This window comes from Wyeomyia smithii, chromosome 1 (genome assembly GCF_029784165.1).
Source record: "Wyeomyia smithii strain HCP4-BCI-WySm-NY-G18 chromosome 1, ASM2978416v1, whole genome shotgun sequence".
NCBI lineage: Eukaryota > Metazoa > Arthropoda > Insecta > Diptera > Culicidae > Wyeomyia > Wyeomyia smithii.
This window is the reverse complement of record NC_073694.1, coordinates 13262603-13283751: the sequence shown is the minus strand read 5'-3', so window position 1 is coordinate 13283751 and position 21149 is coordinate 13262603. Positions and strand designations below refer to the sequence as shown.

General features: G+C 42.3%; 1 protein-coding gene across 4 annotated transcripts in view; it reads left to right on the top strand.

Moving 5' to 3' along the window:
- The window catches only part of LOC129726669 (low-density lipoprotein receptor-related protein 2), a 146170-nt gene that overhangs the window by 110191 nt on the left and 14830 nt on the right, over positions 1-21149 (top strand). For all 4 annotated transcript variants that reach the window (XM_055683649.1, XM_055683634.1, XM_055683659.1 and 1 more), the window contains exons 8-9: positions 11858-17715; positions 17776-18182. In XM_055683649.1, coding sequence (XP_055539624.1) covers positions 11858-17715; positions 17776-18182 — 6265 coding nt within the window. The remainder of the gene's footprint in view (positions 1-11857; positions 17716-17775; positions 18183-21149) is intronic.

Here is a 21149-nt window from a genome sequence, read left to right as displayed (position 1 = left end):
TTATTATTCAAAGTCGGTTATGCTGATCGCAGCCTTTGCGCTGCCCCTACCGGGGGGGGGGGGTTTACGAAATAAAGTAAAAATTAGACAACTACAACAGAATTTGATTGCATCCCGCACATAATGTCTGCTTTTGCTGATGCCAGAAAATTATTAACCTTCAATTATTTGTTTATTTGCCTTGAAAAAGGCATTTTGCGGTTCAAAACCGGTTGCTGATCGCAACCTTTGAGCTGCCCTAACAGGGGGTTCCCCTGTTAAGATACACAGACAACATGCACTGTGGAAGCTATTTCACATTCAGTGAATTAGACGGGCACGACAGATTTAAATTGCTAGGATCCAACACAGGATGCTTGCTTGCGTTGTCAAAAATTATTAATTTTCAATGACTTGTTTATTTGTCTTGAAAAAGGCATTTTGATTTTCAAAATTGGAATTCCTGATGGCAATCTTCATGCTGCCCCAACACGGGGGGAATAATGGCAGTCTGGCGACACACGCTGAGAAGAACCGCGCTGCTCCTGAGACGTGGTGACCAACCACAGGGCTAGTGCTGTTGCTAAGGAAGGACGACTGCTGTTTTCGCTGTCTAGAACTATTATGAGCGGCTCCGGCTGAAACAGGCTCTTATATAGGCCAAATAGCATGTTTTCAATTGCAAGGTATATGATTCTGTCGACCGTGCTTGGGAAGCAATCATATAATGACCAATCAGAGGTCAAATTTTTCGTTTTGACAAGGCTTGACTATTTTCAATAGTACAATAATGCGAATAATAAAATTACAATTATCTTCTTTTGGGAAGAATCTTAGAAGATTTTCCAATCTATTGCTGCAAGAACGAAGGAAATCCATCGAATACTAACCAATTTATTAGCATTTGAAATTGGACATATATTTCACTTTTTTCGGTTTTAGATTTTCATTTCACATCCCTATGTAGCCGAACTTCCTGAGAGAAGTATTCTACTTCAAAACAAAAAAAAATTGTAAAAAATTGTATTTCATTTTTTATATCATTTACGGACGTGCATACAAGCTTTCATGCAAGCCTTTATGTGGAAAGGTAAAAAGGCGCCAGAGATGCCAGATGTGCAGATTTGTCTGCAAAACGCAGATTTTTAAAGTCCTTGTGCAGATTTGCAGATATTTGTAGATTTTCCATAGTTTCTGCAGATTTTTGTCAGAGTCTTTTTATATTTGCGCATATTTTCTCAAAATGTTTGCAGATTTTTATAGACTTTCGCCAGCGTGAGCAAATTTTTTTCAAATAACGGGTAGATTTTTTTCAGATTTCTAACAGATATTTCCGGTTTTTCGAGCAGTTGCAGATATTTTTCAAAATTATCTGGCATCTCTGAAAAGCGCTACTTTTCATTGCCTTTTCCAATGTATGAAATACAATTTTAGAGGTAACAAAAAGATCACTTGTAAGCTGCCTCCAGCCTGTGCGCTATACTTATCCTAAGCAGCCGCATCACACCACTCGAATTAATTCTATTTACGAGTCAATGGTGTTCTTATGAAAGTAATATTGCCGATTGTCATGGGTCACTCTTTTTCCATGCATATTTGTCCTCCCTCTAAAAAATTCGACATTTCCTGAAATTGACAGATTTCTAGTGTTCACGACGACCAAGAAAGTTGCGGTCTCTAGCAAATTTGTTGAGAAGGTAAAGGGCTGGAAAGTTTAGTACACAGTTCTTCCACTACAAAACGCAGTTCTTTGTATTTTGACCCTAACTTATCTCATGATTCCAACTTCCTATGAAGTGACGGTTATCAGCAAAGTTGTTAAGAAGGTCTGGAGCTTCTAGTTGGTGGGAAGTTTAGTAAAGAATTTTGCCGCTGCATGACACTAGTGAGAGCTGTATGATTCCAACTTCTTATGAAGTGACGGTCATCAGCAAAGTTGTTTAGAAGGTCAGGAGCTACTTTTTGGTTGGCAGTTTGGTAAAGAATTTTGCCGCTGCGTGACACTAGTTTAGATTTTAATTTATCCTTACTTCCTGGATCTTTGGCAAGGAATGGTAATGTCATCTAGGAAATATATTAGTTTCGTTGGTAGTTCTGCACAGTGGTGATGCTAAGCTTTTCGGTGTGCTGCAATGTTCAAACTGGGTGTTGCAATACTTAGTGCAGCGATTTCAAAATTATGGCGGGTAGTGTGGTTAACCTTCTTCGATCCTTTTGAATATTTAAATTGTTTTTGACATTTGTAATATTTTTGTATTGGTCTTTTTGACTCTTTTCTACCTATTTCGATAGTCAAACCTTGACATTTGTTAATTAAGATTGAGTTATATTGAAAATTGTATTTTTTTATATGTCGATTTAGCTTTTTTTCGTACCATCAACATTTTCGAGTTTTTTAACCCTTGATATGATTTCTGACATTTCTGAAACTTTTGACGTTTTTGACACTTATTACATTTCTCAAATAACTTTTCATTTTTTTAGGGTTTTTGACGTCTTTTTAATAACTCTTTGATATAGTTCATCTTCTTCATTATATTTTATCTCTTTTGATAGTATTTCGACAATCATGACCTTAAAGCGTAATAACGTTTGCGGTAAAAAATGGACTGTTTTCAGATGGTGATGAAAAAAAACTAAGACAGATAATTAAGTTGGTTAAATTTCCCATGGAAGGTTATCATGTTAGCTTCTTCGCAAAAAAAATTACGTCTTTGCGTGCGGTCTTCCGGCAGTTAACCGGAACATTCGCCATGGTGGACGAAAACATGCATGTTGGCATGTTTTTAAGCTCTTTTTTCGTTTCTTTTTTTTTTTGATTACTCCTCCATTTTCGCGACAAAATTGTTGGAATAGATCTTGCGCTTCAAGTTTGCCCAGAAATTTTCGATGGGACGCAGTTGGGGGACGTTGGGCAGATTCGCCGTCTTCGGTACCACATCGATATTCAACCGCTCCATCTCCTCCAACGATCGTTTCGAGTAGTGGGCCGACGCCAAATATGGCCAGAACACCGTGGCTTGGACATCCCCTTCTCGCTGATTGTCAGCCACAGCAGCAACTTCTTGGGTAACTTGGTGTGTGAAATAAATTTCACCTCGGAGCTCACTTCCTTCGTGGGAGGAGTGAAATACGAAGTTCCCTGCCATGCGATACTTTTTCACTGTTTTACCGCATGCACCAACCTCTCGGCCAAGTGCACGCAGCGATTTAGCCACTTGTCCCTCGGTTTTTGAGCGCGCACACTTCTGAACGAAGTAGCTTCATTTTTTTTTGCCATCACAGTTAGAGTTTGACTGATAGAGCTATCAATTTTTTTTTTGCTAACTCATGGGTTACTATGATTGATGATGCATGAGTAGTTTCGTCAGTGCGATAAAAGGTAAACCCATTAAAAAAACGGCAATTTTTGTCCATTTTTTTACCGCAAACGTTAACTAACTTTTGGTTTTGGTGCAAAACGAGAAAATAATAAATCTTCAATTATTTAATTGTTGTCCTTATAAGGACAATTGCTGTGCAATTAAATATCGGATATAATGTTGATTGCATCTTGGTGCTACGCCAGATTAAGGCACATGGACAACACAGTGGAAATCTGTTCTCATACTGTAAACTAGATTCGGCCGGCAGATTATGGAAGAGCAGTGGAATAACTGGATGACCCCTCAGGTTAAAGGCTCTCTAATAAAAATTAAATCAAATCAAGCTGACAGTGGAGGTCAGTGAGGCACTCTTTTTATAACACAGTGGGAAGCTGTTTTCACACTTAAAATTAGACGGCCCATATATTTGTATATAAGTGCCGGCTGATATACCTACTACTGATGTTGCCCACTACCACACAAAGGTAGCTTTTTACTGTCGGCCAATTTTTGATAGAGTAATTGCCTCTGCACCTACCGCAGCTACCACTGCACAGTAGGGTGGGACAAAAAATAAATGTTAGCTCCCATGCACTTTTCGTGTTCCTTATGAGACACATAACAAATGTGTAACTGTTCAGATCGATCGATGAGGCGCCCGATTTTTAAAGTTTCCATACGATTTTATATGGGAAAATCCACTTTTTCTATACTTATTCTCTAGAGCTGTCAAGTTGGCTTTAAAAAAATTTAATACATGATATTTGTAGGAAATTTTCCTGGGAAAAACTCTTCTGAAGACCGTAAGGCGCTACGATGCTTTTTGAAACAGCTATTCACCCCAAACTGATTTAATGTCTGACGGACGGCTCACCATTGAAATTTTCCAGCAACACTACTACAGCATGCTGCTATTGCAAACTTGCTTAAGTATGAGAAATAATTTCGCGTGGAATTAATTTTCAAAGTGTGATTTCTGCTCATTGTATCTTCGGGGAAGCCTCCAAGATAAATTTGAGCGATATCATTTCTTAACACATGGTTGAATTTGCAACAGCAGCATGCTGCAGCAGTATTGCTAGTAAAATTCAATGGTGAGCCGTTCGTCAGATATCATATATCAGCAAGATAGCGCCTTGCGGTCTTCAGAAGAGTTTTTCCCAGGAAATTTCCTATAAACATCATGTATTGATATATTTATAGGAGCCAACTACACATCTCTATAGAAAAAGTTTTGAAAAAGTGGTTTTTCTCATATAAAATCGTATGGAAGCTTTAAAAATCGGGCGCAAATCGGGCGTTTCACCGATCGATCTGAAAACCTACACAGTTGTTATAGGACCCATAAGGAACACGAAAAGTGCATGGTAGCGAAAAAAAACACCATCGCTTTTTTCCCATATAACCGTGTCCCAGTCTACTGCACAGTGGTCCAGGAATGCAATCTAGCGGAACAAAATTGGTAATTCCGGATCGTGTTGGTTTTTCGAGAAAGTGTTTTCGGCAATGTCCATGAGAATCATCAAGGAATATTTTTGTATGAAAATATTCGTACTAAACGTGTACTAAACTAGTACTAAATCTTTCTTCTTCTTTTTTTTTCAATTAAGAAGGATGGTTTCTTCTACAAAAGTTGTTCACTAGCCAATAATATGAAACTCTTTTAAAGTCACAATTATTCAAGAATCCATAGTGTATGAACATTGATTTTTTGGACAAAATGGACAAAAAACTTTTATTTTTATTTATTTTTATTTTTAAGGTGTACTAACGAACTCTATGAGTTTTTAATTATAAATCTTTCAAACTATGAACTTTACCGCAGAAATAGGATGGCTATGGCCTGCAGCTTTTGAGATATTTAAAAAAACGAAAATTTCGATGATTTTTTTAAATGTCATATCTCCATTAGCGCACAAAAGCGCAACCAGAAACTCTCAGGGCTAAAAGAATATTAAACTAGGTGTATGTAGACAAAATTCCAGCCCGGAACTCCCTGGAGCTTTTATTCTGTGAATAATTTTGTAAAATTCTACGAAATTAGAAATAAACGTGCTATTTTTTATCCAATATTATGCCAAATGTCTACGGAGATGTTAAAGAGATTTAAATATGAACTCTTTTGGTCTAAAAATATTTAGTTCAATATTTACAATGAACTATTGAAGTTTTATGAAATGCTTTTTTTCAAATAGGATACTTTTTAAGATGCTAATCAATAACGCATAATTGAGTTGTATTCTTTTTACCAGTTTTCACCAACAGTTCACAGACTATTAATGTACGGTCCATCTATCATCCGGCATTATATTATGCCAATGGGTATGATGTCAGAAGAAGTTCAAGAGGCACGGAATAAATCCGTCAAAAATTATCGAGAATTTCACTCAAGAAAATTCAACCGCGTAGTGAAGATCAAAGATGATTTCCAATGCTTTTTACTCACCCATGATCCGATAATTTCTCTGAATCCCAGAACAAGTTACTAATGCAACATTAAGTTTGAAAAAAAAAGTTTGAGTGTTAAAACTAATGCTTGGATTTTGAAGTTGTTATTTTAAATGCATGAAGAAATGAAGAAAAATAGGAACAAATCAGTTTTGAACAATGATCTCTTTATGTTTTTGATTAGTATCTTCAAAAATATACTAATTGATTGAATAATCATTTCATAAGACTTAAATAGTTCATTTTAAATGTTGACCTAAATAATTTTAGATCAAAAGAGTTTATATTTAATTTTCTTTAACATCTCCGAAGATATTTGGCATAGTGTTTTTTTTTAATTTTGAAGAATTATACTAAATTACTCACAGAGTAGGAGCTCCAAGAAGTTCCGGGCTGAAATTTTGTCTACAGACACCTAGTTTAATATGCTTTCAGTCGATTTAAATTGCGCTTTTGTGCGCTGATGGAGATATGACTTAAAAAAAAATAAAAAATACTCGTTTTTTAAAATATCTCAAAATGTACATGCCATAGCCATCCTAATTCTGCGGCAAAGTTTAAAGGGTTATGATTAGAAACCAGTGGTGGGCACCATTCCGCTAATTCGCTAATTAGCGACGTTAACATTCAGTTAGCGATTTAGCGATTTCGCTAATTTTTGAGCTGGTTAGCGAAACTGTTAGCGTCCCTAAAATTTTAGCCTTCGAAACGCTATTCGCTAAGTCGCTAAATTTTGTGGAGAAGCGACAATAGAAATATTTAGAAAAACTGTGAATTGCTGATGGCGTACGTAAATTGCTTCGAAAGATGAACATACTTTACTGCGAAAGTTACTTTTGTCAGTTTTTTACCCTAGAATGGAGTTCCAGTTATCGTACAAGCCACAGGAGCATTTTAAAGAACAAGCACAAGGTCTAGATTGAATTTATGGCACACCACGTACTTTGATGAATTGCAATGCGCTTGAAATTATGAGAACTTTAGTTCTATTTTTTCGATTCAGATAATAATTGAATTTTCATGAAAACATTCCTAAGAGTATCTATTTTCAATGCAAGCTAAATAACTTTTGTTATTCTTGTTTTAACAAAATCAAATATGAAAACTTATTTTCAAAGAGCACATTGAAAGTATACAAGCCAAGTGCATCAAATATACGAGATGTTTATATCCTCTCATTAACAGGAATTCTAAACTTTGTTTAAAGAACAAACTTCTGATTTACAAACAAAATTTTAGACCAGCAATGCTTTATGCTGTACCGATCTGGTCAAGTTGCTGTTTAACAAGGAAGAAAACGCTCCAAAAGATTCAGAATATAATTCTGAAAATGATTTTGAAGCGTCCTCCTTGGTTCGGTACACTCGAATTACATAAACTTACTGGTGTTGAACCATTAGAAGCTATGTCAAATAAAATTATTAACAATTTTCGACAAAAATCGTTGCAATCCTCAATTGTTACGATAAGCTCTCTTTATAGCCAATAAGTTCTGACAAGTAGGTTTAAATCCCTACGAATGATAAGTCCTAATTGCGAAAGCAAACAAATCCCAACAAATAAAATTACAAATTTTTAACAGTGTTGAGAAGTCACCATTTGTGATTGGACACACATACTCATTACTTACTAATATTTATCATAAATACTTAAGCTACTAACAAATCCCCCCCTTAAAAAAAACAATATCAAATATGAATACCGTTTCGTGAACCTCTTACTGTAAATAGCTTTAAAAAGTAATTGTTTTCGTTTGTTTAACCAAAACAGATCAAAGTGATCCAAATCTTACAAAACATGAGCAATAAATATAGCGATATGACATTTTGCATATTAAAAAGTTAGCTATTAGCGATTAGCGAAGGTTCCGCTAATGTGGGTTTAGCGTTTAGCGTTTAGCGATTATCGAGCTAAATTTTCCGGTTAGCGACTTAGCGATTAGCGTCGCTAAATTTTCGATTAGCGGTGCCCACCACTGTTAGAAACTCATTAAGTTTGTTAGTACACTTAGAAAAAAAATAAATAAAATGAAAATAAAAGTTTTTTGTCCATTTTGTCTAAAAAATCAATATCTCATACACTATGGATTCTTGAATAGTTGTGACTTTGGAAGACTTTCATATTGTTGGCTAACGAACAACTTTGTTGAAGAAACCATCCTTTTTATTGCAAAAATTAAGAAGAAAAAGATTTAGCACTAGTTTAGTACACATTTAGTACAATTATTTTAATACAGAAATATTCCCTGATTATTCTAATAAACATTGCCGAAATCAGTATCTCAAAAAACCAACACGATCCGGAGTTATTAATTTTGTTCCGCTAGATTGCATTCCTGGACCACTATGCACTGCTGCTGTTGCTAAATAAGGACTGAACTAGTCGCTATCCTGAACTAATATGACTGATTTGAGTAGGCTTTTATATAGGCCAAATAATATCTTCCCGGTTTACTAGGTATATAATTCTGTCGACCGTGCTTGAGAAAGTGAGCATCAAGCGACCAATCAGAGGTCGAACTCTGCGTTTCCCGGCTCGGGAGAGACTGTTAGTGTCGGTAGGATCGTAGCGCTAGCCCCGCAATTGTCCTGTACACTTAACAGTCGGCTGCGAAGTCTGTGTATAGTAAAACAGAAGGTCGAATTCCGATACGGAATGTTGCACCAAGGCTTTGCTTTGCTTAACTACCAAGAGACAAGTAGTTTGCTAACGCCGGCACTTCGATGATCCCTCGTGGATCGGAATAACACGTGGATTGGAATAACACGTGTTCTGCAGATTCCTCCACATCTGAGCACTGGGAGCACCACGGTGACTCTGCAAAGGCAGATATCTGTAAATACTGCCTGAAGCAACCGTGACCTGACAGAATCTGTGTCAGATGGAAGTTGACCTCCCCATTATGAGCACAATGCCAGCCAGCACGTTGTGTGACCGTCGTCTACCATCCAGTTAGTAATCAGTCCCGGGTCACACTTACCGTTTCTGCTGTAGGTGCACTTATCGCCGATGTTCAAAGTTGTGCTTCGCCAAAGCTTCCAACACGATCCGGCCCTTTGGGCTCGTACAGCGACTTACCCACTCGACAGCCCAAGCGTTAAAGTCGCCTGTGATCTCCGACGGCGTTCGGCTCGTTCTATTGACACTTGTCCCTCGTTCGTGGTAGAGACAATTTTCTGCACCGGGAGCCTGCCAATCGTTCAAATGACTGCCTTACACAGGTTTGGTCGATAAACAGTTACCGTTTCCGGATGGGATTCGTTACGGGTCCGATAAAATGGCAATGTCAGACTGCGACTCGCATGCTGCTTGGTATATCAGCTGCTATGCCGCATAGCAGTGGTTCAGATGAGAGTTGAATCAATCTCACGCATAAGTTGAGTAATTGGTTCGCTTGCTTGGGCCACCCATGGTGTGTTTTTCCATCTGCCGGTATATACAAAACTTTTGGGAGGTTCCTTTCAACCTCTCGCTGAATGGTCGCACCACCGTATCTTCAGCAAAGCTTAGACCAGAATCTTTGCCCGCTCTCAAAGCACCTGAAGCAGACATGAGGCTGCTGGAAGGTACCCAGGTGGCATACCGTCCAGCCGACCTTTAGTCAAGGCTTTGTTTCCCTCCTCTAGTGGGAGCTTTATGGTGGCAACCTGGGTCCCTGCTGGGCCCTGGTAACCACCACTCCACACTGCTTGTCGAAGGCTTGTACAATGTCGCGTTTATCGGTAATCTCGTCCTGGTTCTTAAGCTGGAGAGTCAGCCCCTGGGTGAGCGCATCGCCTCTCATAGCCTTTAAGACCCATCAGTCTTGAGAATGAACGCGTCGCCCTTACACTTCGCCTTACCCTTGCCGTTTTTGGCGCTTCGTGTTTACTAAGTTAGTCTATGGACCCTACTCTTCCGTGGGCCGAGTTGGTCCAGTTGACGAGCTAGCCTCTGGGCTTAGCTCCATCAACCGTCTTTTGGTGCTCGCGTCAGCCGTGTTCCCCGGAAACTGTCTTGTCCTCTTTGCGGAACAAACCTCTGTGGAGGCTAGCACGTCCGTTTGCACGCATTTGGAAGCGGTAGCACTTCTCCTGATCGCGCCGACCTGAGTAATAAACTGGTCGCCTAACGCGACTCATTCAGTTAGCAACATTTCGTTGAGCAACAATCATTTTGATGCCACTCCTGGGTCTGGGAAGCCGGACAAATTAAAACGTTACATGGCGACCGGAACAGGATTACGGCCCATGAAACTGTTGAATATTACAATAGTTCGATTAATTAAATTACAATTTTCTGCATTTCAACGGATGCACAAAAGATTTTCCAATCGATTGCTGCAATAACAAGGAAATCCATTGAAAACAAATCGAATTATTAGTATTTTTACTTTTTCGTTTTTTGATTTTCATTTTACATTCCTATATAGCCGAACTTCCTAAGAGACGTAGTTCCACGTTAATAGTAACACAGTTGAATGAATCCCCAGGTAATTAAAAATGCCGATACGTGGCACGGTAACTAAGGGGCCGTTCCTAAACCACGTGGTCATAAAGAGGGGGACGGGGAGGTTCGTCAAAAGACCACGGAAGACCACGAACGGGGGTGGGGGGGTTAACGAAATTACCACGTGGTCTTTTTTCCTGACTTATAATTAATTGTTGCCACCAAGTCAAAAACGACTGGGAGAGCGCAAAACTAATCAAAACGGTCAGGAAAGTTTCTCTGTTGAATGCATGGGAATCAATGCTCATTGCTGATGCGGAGAAACCTTTAATGAACGAAGATGAGTCACCAATCGTATCGCCTCTCTTTAGCCTAGTTAGAAAGAGAACTTGCATCTCTCTGAGTCGTTGAAGCTGCAGCAGCGCATCTTGTTATCAGTTGGACATCGGGCCTCGTCCAGTAGATGAGCATTATAATGCTCGAAACCGGTCGACGCTAAAAGGTAAATTTTACAATTTAATCTAATATTAAGTAAGAGCAATAAGTGTTGTTGTCTGGTCCCGTCTACGTTTCCGTTCTATCAGTATTGTATTGTGAAGCTCTTACGTTAGCACTACCTCAATAATTACAAGTGCAAGAATGAAGCTTTTGCATTTTAGAAATAAAGAATGTACTGAAAGTTTAATAATAAAAATATCAAAAATTTAAGCGATTTTTTGGCACTTGACAAATTAAAAGACCACGTGGTTATAGTCGCAAGGGGGGGGGGGGGGGATTGTCCAAAAGACCACGAAAAACTACGGGGGGGTACGGAGGTATGAAAAGGGATCAAAATATGACCACATGGTTTAGGAACGGCCTCTAACTAGGTCCGGTAAAAACGAGCAGTAAAGTCTATATATATGAAGGGTGAACGTATAAAAATCGGTCACATACCACGGTGACAAAATAACTTTCCTTTTCGTAACAGTTGTTACAGACGCAGGATAAACTCGATCCTACTTTTTTCACAAAATTGCTATAGGTTATGCGGGACATCTGTGCCTGTTGTTTTCATTTTGAATTGTCAGTAAGGGAACATCCATAAATGACGGAAGATGGAGGTTCATAAATGATAAATGGTACATAAATAACGGAGGGTGGATCGCCTGTTCATTCTGATACAAAGTATGTTTTTAATAATAAAATTTGCCAAAAAAATTTTAAGTGGGGGGGGGGGGGTTAAATGGTCTGATTTTGAGTCGAAACGCAACGATGGGGAAGGAGGGGCTTTAAACTCAAAAAATAAACTACGTCATTTATGGATGTTTCCTAAATTGTTCGTTTTATCAGTCTTTTTATGTGTTCCTCATTCAATTAGTGAGTTATTGATATACGTGTGTTTATGTTTGTTTGTTTTTTCGTTACCTGCACAACAGTATCATTAATGAAACACATACACTAAAATTTTATATGCCAAAGCTATGTGCCACGTCCTTCAGACAGTTAAGACATTCTTGACACTTCTGATTTGACATAATATGCTTGTAAGGGCCGGAAATGGCAAAAATAAAAAATGAAATGATTCGTTTAGGGTTGAATATTCTTGATATTTTGTTATTAAAAATTTCTAATATTGTTTATTCATTTATCCTCAGAGCCAACCTGCGGCACGAACGAGTTCCAGTGCAAGTCGGGTCGGTGCATTCCGCTGAACTTCCGGTGCGACCACGAGAACGATTGCGGCGACCATTCGGACGAGTTCGAGTGCGGCAATGTGACCTGCGCGGCGTCTCAATTTGCGTGCGAGAACGGACGCTGCATTCCGAACATCTGGAAGTGCGATAGTGAGAACGACTGCGGCGACGGATCGGATGAGGGTGATTTCTGTGCGGAGAAAACGTGCGCCTACTTCCAGTTTACGTGTCCACGAACGGGACATTGTATTCCGCAAAGTTGGGTTTGCGATGGGGATGACGATTGCTTTGATAAGCAGGACGAGAAGGATTGTCCGCCGATTACGTGTCTGGCGAATCAGTTTAAGTGTAATGATTTGAGGCAATGCGTGGAGGAGACGTACAAGTGCGATGGAATTCCGGATTGCAATGACGGGAGCGATGAGTTGGGCTGCCCGACGATGGAACCGAATCAGTGTAATTTGGAGAAGCACTTCCGGTGTAAATCGTCCGGGGTGTGCATTCCGGTTGCTTGGCATTGTGATGGGTCTAATGATTGTGAGGATCATTCGGATGAGGAAGAGTGCGGCAAGATTACGTGTCCGAATAATTTCTACAAATGTAAGAACTCCAAGTGTGTCTATAAGTCGTACATTTGTGATGGTAAGGATGATTGTGGGGATAATTCGGACGAGGGAGTCGAGCATGCTTGTGTTACACCGCCGGCGCGGTGTCCGCACGGACAGTGGGCTTGTCCGGGTATTACGGGACGTTGTGTTAATCTTACCTCGGTTTGTGATGATGTTGAAGACTGCCCTAATGGAGCCGATGAAGGGTTGGGATGTGATTTGGCACAATGTCAGCATCAATCGGGGCTGTGCTCGAATGGTTGCCAAAAAACTCCCCTCGGTGCTTTGTGTATTTGTCCTCCTGGGGAGGAACTTGCTCCGGATAATTTCACCTGTAAAGATCTGAACGAGTGCGATCCTCCGGGACTGTGCTCCCAGATTTGTACCAACACCAAGGGATCGTACTTCTGTTCGTGTAAGGATGGCTACATTTTGGAACCCAACAAACACACTTGTAAGGCGGTGAATCATTCGTCGGCGTTCCTGATCATCTCCAACCGTCACTCGATCTTGGTGGCGGATCTGAACGAACAGGGTCTAGAGCGGGTACCGATTATCGTGGAGAATGTTGTGGCAACCGCTTCGAACATGCACACTGGAACGATCTTCTGGAGTGATATGAAACTGAAAAAGATCTCCCGGCTGGATCGGGGTCAGGAGCCGCAGGAGATCATCTCTACGGGGTTGGATCTTGTGGAAGGTTTAGCCTACGATTGGATTGGACAAAATCTGTATTGGTTGGATAGTAAACTGAACACGATCGAGGTGTGCAACGAGAATGGTTCTAATCGGTTGGTGTTGGTAAGAGAAAACATCACTCAGCCTCGCGGAATGTGTCTCGATCCAAGCCCCAACGCTAAGTGGCTCTTCTGGACCGACTGGGGAGAGAATCCGCGCATCGAACGTATCGGCATGGACGGAACAATGCGCGAAACCATCATCAACACCAAAATCTACTGGCCCAATGGACTCACGCTGGACATCGCAACGCAGCGAGTTTACTTCGCCGACTCGAAGCTAGATTTCATCGATTTCTGCTACTACAACGGAACAGGTCGCCAACAGGTGCTGGCAGCTAGTCACTATCTACTGCACGCGCACTCGTTGTCACTCTTCGAGGACACCCTCTACTGGACGGATCGACAGCTGAATCGAGTTCTGTCGGCGAACAAATTCCGCGGCACCAATCAAACCGTTGTGAGTCATCTGATTTCGCAACCCCTGTCGATCCACGTGCATCATCCGTCGCTGCAGCCCATGTACGAGAGCCCGTGCAAGACGGCCACCTGTCAGCACATGTGTCTGCTCAGTCCCTCGGAGAAATCGGGCTTCTCGTGCAAGTGTAAACCGGGCTACAAGCTGGTTTCGAACGATCGCTGCGTTGAGGAAGAGAATGCCTATTTGATGGTGCTGAAGGGCAACCAAATTGTGGACGTTCCCTTCAATGGGGGGGATGTGCGAGCGGGCAGCTTGATTCCGGTGGTTGGTATCGATAGTGGAATTAGTTTGGACTATGATCGGAAGGGTGAGACGCTGTTCTGGGTGCAGGGTAAGGAGGATGACGATGAGAATTGTACTATTTTTACGAGTCCTTACGGAGGTGGAAATAAGACGGAGTTTTTGGGGCTGGATAATGGTCTGGTAGGAGCTGCGTACACGATTGCTTTCGATTGGATTGGAAGGAATCTGTTTATCGGTAATCGGGTGGCTAGTAATATCGAAGCTATCAACGTGGATGGTAAGGTTAAGTATCGAACGATTGTTCTGGTTAACGATGGCAACAAGACTTCGGTTTCCAAGCCAAAGCAAATCGCACTGGATCCCGCTAATGGAAAGTTATTCTGGATCGATGAGGGTGGTTTCGGGGTACCGACGAAGGTCGCCATGGCGAACATGGATGGATCGGAGCCGTCCATCCTGGATGATACGATTCAATATCCGGAAGCGATAACCGTTGACACAGAAAAGCGCATGGTTTACTACAGCTCCCAGTACCCACCGACGATTATGTCGATCGATTATGATAAGAACAACAAGAAAACCATCCTCAGCGAGGAGCACTCGATCTCCAAACCGAGAGGTTTGGGTGTGCTGGAATCGCGACTGTACTTCATGGATCCAACGTACGAGAAGGTCGTGCGGGTTGATCTCCCGAATGGAGATAACGCGAAAACCATTTTGGACAATGAACCAGACTTGAAGAACATGATCATTTACAAGAAGCGGTCGATGCTGCAGCATCCGTGTACGATGAGCAACGGCGGTTGCGAGCACATCTGCATCCCTCACAAGAACAGCGCTCGGGTTTGTGCTTGCGGAATCGGCTATAAGAAGGAAAATGAGGTGGCATGTACTCCGTACAAGACGTTCGCCGTGGTCTCCCAACTCGATATGACGCGAGGATACAGTTTGAAGGACACTTCAGAAGCTATGGTACCAATCACTGGACCTGGCCATCACATCCTGCACGTTGACATCCTCTACCGGGAGTCATGGATCTACTGGGTGGAGTACAATCGAGGTCACTGGAATGGAATCTTCCGCATTCGCCCGAACGGTACCGAGCTACAGAGCATAATAAAGGATGGCATCGGAAGCAACGGTATCCGGGGAGTCGCAATCGATTGGGTGGCAGGAAACATGTACTTCACCAATGTGTTCCCCCATGAAAACTACGTCGAGGTGAGTTGGCTTGATGGAACCCATCGAAAGATCATCGTAAAGACCACCAACGACGCTCCACGTGAATTGGCAGTCAATCCCATTAAACGCCTCCTGTACTGGATCGATTACGGGCAGTACCCTCGCATCGGTAAATGTTACCTGGACGGGTCCAACTGGACCCCGGTTGTGACATCGGGAATCTCAAATCCGCGCGATCTCACCGTCGACATGCTAACTCACGACGTCTACTGGGTAGACTCCAAGCTGGACATGATCCAGAAGGTGTCCTACACGGGCGGAAACCGCCAAGTAATTCGGCGCAATTTAGCCAACCCAATGGCGATCGCTGTATTCCTAACCGAAATCTACTGGGTCGATCGTAACCTGCTAACGGTATTCAAAGCATCTAAATTCCCCGGTAATACAACCCTACCGGACAAAGTCCGGACAAACCTGCAAAAACTGCGCGATATCGCCATCTACGACATCAACAACCAACCGATGGATGACAACAACCCCTGCCTGCGACTTGGAAACGGAGGCTGCGATCAGTTGTGCTTCAGCTTCCCGCCAGAGTACAATCAAAAACCTAGCTTCAAGTGTGACTGCGCCGTCGGACGACTGTTCAGCGATGGCCGTACCTGCGTCCTAACGGACGAATACGTAGTGTTCTCTACCCGGACGGAGATCCGAGCGATCGAGTTAGACCACACCTCCACGAACGTTCCGTTCGCCCCGGTGGTTAACCTAACCAACGTCGTTGGACTGGACTTCGACTACGCAGACAATAAACTATTCTTCACCCAAATTCGCCCTTGGGCGAAGATCGCCTACATGCAGGGAGACAAACCGGATGCGGCCAGTATAACGCCAGTAATCACTCGAGGCATCAATCCCGAAGGGATTGCCTACGATTGGACTCAGAAGAAGATCTACTGGACGGACAGTTCAAACAATTCGATCTACGCAATGAACTTGGACGGCTCTGATCTAGTAATGATCTCCCGAGTGGAGCGACCGCGTGCGATCGTACTGGACCCCTGCAATGGTACGTTGTACTTCACCGACTGGGGTCGCTTCGGAACGTCCGGCAAAATCTTCCGAACCACAATGGCAGGCTCACTAAAGCGTGCCATCATCGATAAAGACCTTTCCCAACCGAGTGGCCTAGCGATCGACTACGACGATCGAATGCTCTACTGGACGGATGCCGTGCGTGAGAAAATTGAACGATCCCGACTGGACGGAAAGAACCGCGAGGTTCTGGTGTCCGCAACAATCTATCCGTTCGCGATCACCGTCTTCCGCAACTACATCTACTGGACGGATCTACAGCTGCGAGGTGTCTACCGAGCGGAGAAGCACACCGGAGCCAACATGGTCGAAATGGTTAAACGACTGGAGGATTCGCCTCGCGACATCCACGTGTACAGCCACAGCCGACAGCAGTGCCAGGCGAATCCGTGTCTACAGAACAACGGTGGCTGTGCCCAGAGCTGTCATCCAGGTTTGAACGGAAAGGCAGAGTGCAAATGTGACGACTCAACAAAACCCGTCAACGAAGGGCGCATGTGCGCCCCGAAGAACCACACCTGCGATTCGAGTAAATTCTACTGCCAGAACGGAAAGTGTATCTCGCGGATGTGGTCCTGCGATGGTGATGACGATTGCGGTGATAACTCCGACGAGGACGTCAACTATTGCGCTTTCCATTCGTGTGGACCGAACGAGTTCCGCTGTAACAACGGCCGCTGCATCTTCAAGTCGTGGAAGTGTGATCATGAAAACGATTGCAAGGATGGATCGGACGAAGAGAACTGCTCGTATCCACCGTGTATTGACGGTGAGTTTACTTGCCTTAATGGACGATGCATTCCGCAGAGTCAGGTGTGCAACGGGGTTAACGACTGTAAGGATAACGCCACTTCGGACGAAACGCACGAACGATGCCCGAAGAATACCACCTGTCCGGCGAACCACTTGAAGTGTGACAAGACGAATATTTGTGTGGAACCCTACTGGTTGTGCGATGGGGATAACGATTGCGGGGATAACTCCGATGAGGATCCGTTGCACTGTGCACAGCGGACTTGTCCGCAGAACAGCTTCCGCTGTCCGAATCATCGCTGCATTCCGGCTACTTGGTATTGCGATGGGGATGATGATTGCGGTGATGGAGCAGATGAACCACCGGAATATTGCAAGTCCGAAGGTCGGACGTGCTTCGGTGATCTGTTTACGTGCGATAATGGCAACTGCATTCCACGGATTTACATCTGCGATGGGGATAATGATTGTTTGGACAACAGTGACGAAGATAATCGGCATCAGTGTAATGATCGCAAGTGCGATGAGGAAACGGAGTTCACTTGTCAGGAGAATAAGGCTTGGGCTAGGGCTCAGTGCATTCCGAAGAAGTGGATCTGCGATGGTGATCCGGATTGTGTGGATGGTGCTGATGAGAATACTACGCTGCACAATTGTCCCACACCGCAACCGTGCGGCGAGGATCAGTTCACGTGTGCTAACGGAAGATGTATCAATCAGGTGAGTTAAACTAAACTAGAATAACAACTTAATTTTTGATTTTAATCTTGAACTTCTCAGGGATGGGTTTGCGATCACGACAACGACTGCGGTGATGGTTCGGATGAGGGTAAGAATTGCAACAGCCAGTACAAGACCTGCTCGACGCAAGAGTTCACTTGTCAGAACTTCAAATGCATCCGCAACCAGTACCGCTGCGATGGGGAAGACGACTGCGGCGATCACTCGGACGAGGTTGGATGCACGAAGGAGAACAACACCTGTCCGGAGGGTAAATTTACCTGCCAGAGCGGGCAGTGCATCGACTATCAGCTGGTGTGTAACAAAGTTCCCGACTGTTCGGACGAATCGGACGAACCGCTGCACTGTAATGTGGACGAGTGCGCCAAGGTGGAAATCCATCGGTGTGGCCACAAGTGTGTGGATACGCTGACCGGGTATTACTGCGATTGTAATCAAGGATACAAGTGAGTACAGCTTGTATTTAAAAACGTTATAGATCTTGAGTTCAAAACGGATCAAGTTGGTATCAATTTTGTATACCAATCGTCTTACGTCCCAGTTGGTAATTTTATGTTCTTGGCTCAATCCAGAAGTAAAATTCAAAAAATGAGAAATTTTGGATGTAGAAAACTGCTAAGAGATAAAAATTACCATAATCATATAAAAACTTAATTCCTTAAACACTGAGAAGAAAATAGTTAAGGGGCCATCCACATACCACGTGGACAGATTTGTAACGACTTTGACTCCCCCCTCCCCTTCCGTGGACAACTGCCCATATATATTCTAAACAAATTGTATGGACCGTGGACATTAGCCAACCCCCCCCCCAAAGCTGTCCACGTGGTATGTGGATGGCCCCTAAGATGAAACGGAGAACAAACTAGTGTAGAATATTAAGAAATTGAACATTTGTCAACAGTCTACAAATAAAACTTTTTATAACTTATCGTTTTTCTTCGACACTTGCTATCTTTTTTTAATATTTTCACCCTCATTTGTATTTTCAACCTTTTTTCAACATTCATGATTTTCTTCCTACATTTTTCAACTTATTATTTTGATCCCTGAAATTGAATTAATTTTATCTCAGTGCTGATGTCAATTTTGTGCCTTTTTTTAATCTATATTTATGTTTGTGATACCATTATATCATTTCTTTTACTTCACTGGAAGTTTAAATTAGACTATTATTCTACTCCTTTTTGAGGTTCTTTGCCTATTTTTATTCTTTCTTGATTTTTCGACCTCCTTTTTTTTTCTTCGTAACTTTTTATTCTATGTTTTGACTTGTTGACTACTTTTGATATTTTCACTTTTTTACATTTTCAAACTTATTGATAGTAGCACTTACGAATTGTACGCTGCGTGACATCCATCGTTTGCATTAAAAATATTAATTTTTTTCGGAGGGTGATAAAAAAACTAAGACAAATAATTAAATTTGATAAATTTCCCATGGAAGGCAATTATATTATCTAACTTACAAAAAAATCTATGGTCTTGCCAGCGGTTTTCTGGCAGTTGACCGAAACATTCGCCATGGCAGACGAAAACATGCAATTTCGTCCCGCCAGTTTTTGTCTTTAGCTTTAGCTGTCCACGTGGTATGTGGCCCTAAGTAATGTCGCTAGTGTGCCCATTGTGTTCGAGGTAAATTATGTTGCGCAGATCCCTATTTTGAGCTTCGTTATGGGTAAAAACTGCCAAAAGAAAGAGTAAACTACACTCAACAAAATTGCTCGCACATAAAAGAACTAGCATTGCTCGGCTTTAGCCCCATAACGATTGTAACTCATTCTATCATCTTTTGCTTGCGCAGTTTAAACAAATAAGGAAAAGTGTTCTTTTCAGAAGGAAGCTCTCTATACAGCTTTTCACGAGCGGTAATGGCGGACAGTGCACGCAGCCCATTTTGACTTTTTCTGTAGGTCAGGGAATTTTTATTCGCAGTAACGGAGTAGAAAGTATAACAACGTCGTAACGTAGCATAGCAACTTTAATGGGCGTTCTGTTATTTAAATTTAGTCGTGCGCATGCGCGGATCAAAATAAACAAAACTGTTTATTAAAGTTGCTATGCTACGTTGCCAAATTTTTATGTTTTTCACTCAGTTACTGCGATTGAAAATACCCGACCTACAGTAAACGTCAAAATGGGCTACGTGCACTGTCCGCCATTACCGTTCGTGAAATGCTGGATACACTAAACAGTTAAAAAGAGCATGATTGTTATTAACTATGGGAAAGATTATAGATAAGCACATCGAAGGTGAAACGGTGTGAAACTGAATCGTAAAATAGTTCATGTTTGTGTATGATTTCCTTAATGGGGCTTCCATGGATGATTTTTTTTAACATATGCGCTCGAATTCATTTTGTAAATTATGGCCAAATATCACTTAAAATGCAAATGTAAAATCTTTTATTGTTAGTAATATTTTTTTACCAGTGTGCATAGCGAATCATATCATTTGTCGTAAATTATCAGTGCATATGTATTTCGAATGATTTGCTAAATTTCAATCATCTGATACTTCTGAATAATAAATCATCTAATTAAGGCTCGACGATTTCGTTCAGTGTAACGACATTTGACGTTACGTTACGTGCTGAGTCGAGAACATTTTCAGCTCGAAAAGATCCTCGACCTGATCGGGAATCGAACCCGATATCACAACTGTATGAGGGACCTAGCCGATCGACATCGCTAACCACAAAGCCACGGGGATTACGATTTGCCCTAACGGAAGTCAATTCTATAAGAGTTGCGCGGTGTGCATACCCTGTTCATTTGTTGTCCAACACTTGCTGGTGTATAGGTTCTTGCAGCGCTAGATCTCGATGAAGTCTACGAGTAACTATCAGAAATCTTTAGATCGTCAGTCCCGGTTTCGAAGTGCGTTCCCTCAAGTGTGCGCCACCATCTTCAAGGGTGAAATAGTCGTGAAGCTGTTCGTTGAGTTTGCACCCTCTCGTGGTAGGCAAGATTCGCGCCCGGCTGTTCAACGTGTTAAAATCGAGATCGGCGAGGAAGATACGTCTGGACATTCAAAGGTTATCAGCGGAGGGAGTTGCTGCAAAATATACTCGGGAAATTGATGGACGGAACGGTGGACCAGCTGAAGTGGACCATTATGCGGTCAGTGAAACAGCGCGAGAAGTGATAGACATGACAACAGGAACCACGCGTATCACCGCCGTAAGGAATGTGAGCACTACGATCGCATTCTCGCGGAGGCGGAGATTGCTTCACCAGGCACGACACAAGAGCTTCCATAGAACGATCAACGGAATCAGGAACCGGACCGTGCTAGTACCTACGATGTGTAATGACAGAGAGGGGAACTCGATTACCGATAAATCGCAGGTGACCAGGCGTTGGAAGCAACATTTTGAAGTGGTGTTGAACGATGAGGAAGATAGGAGAGT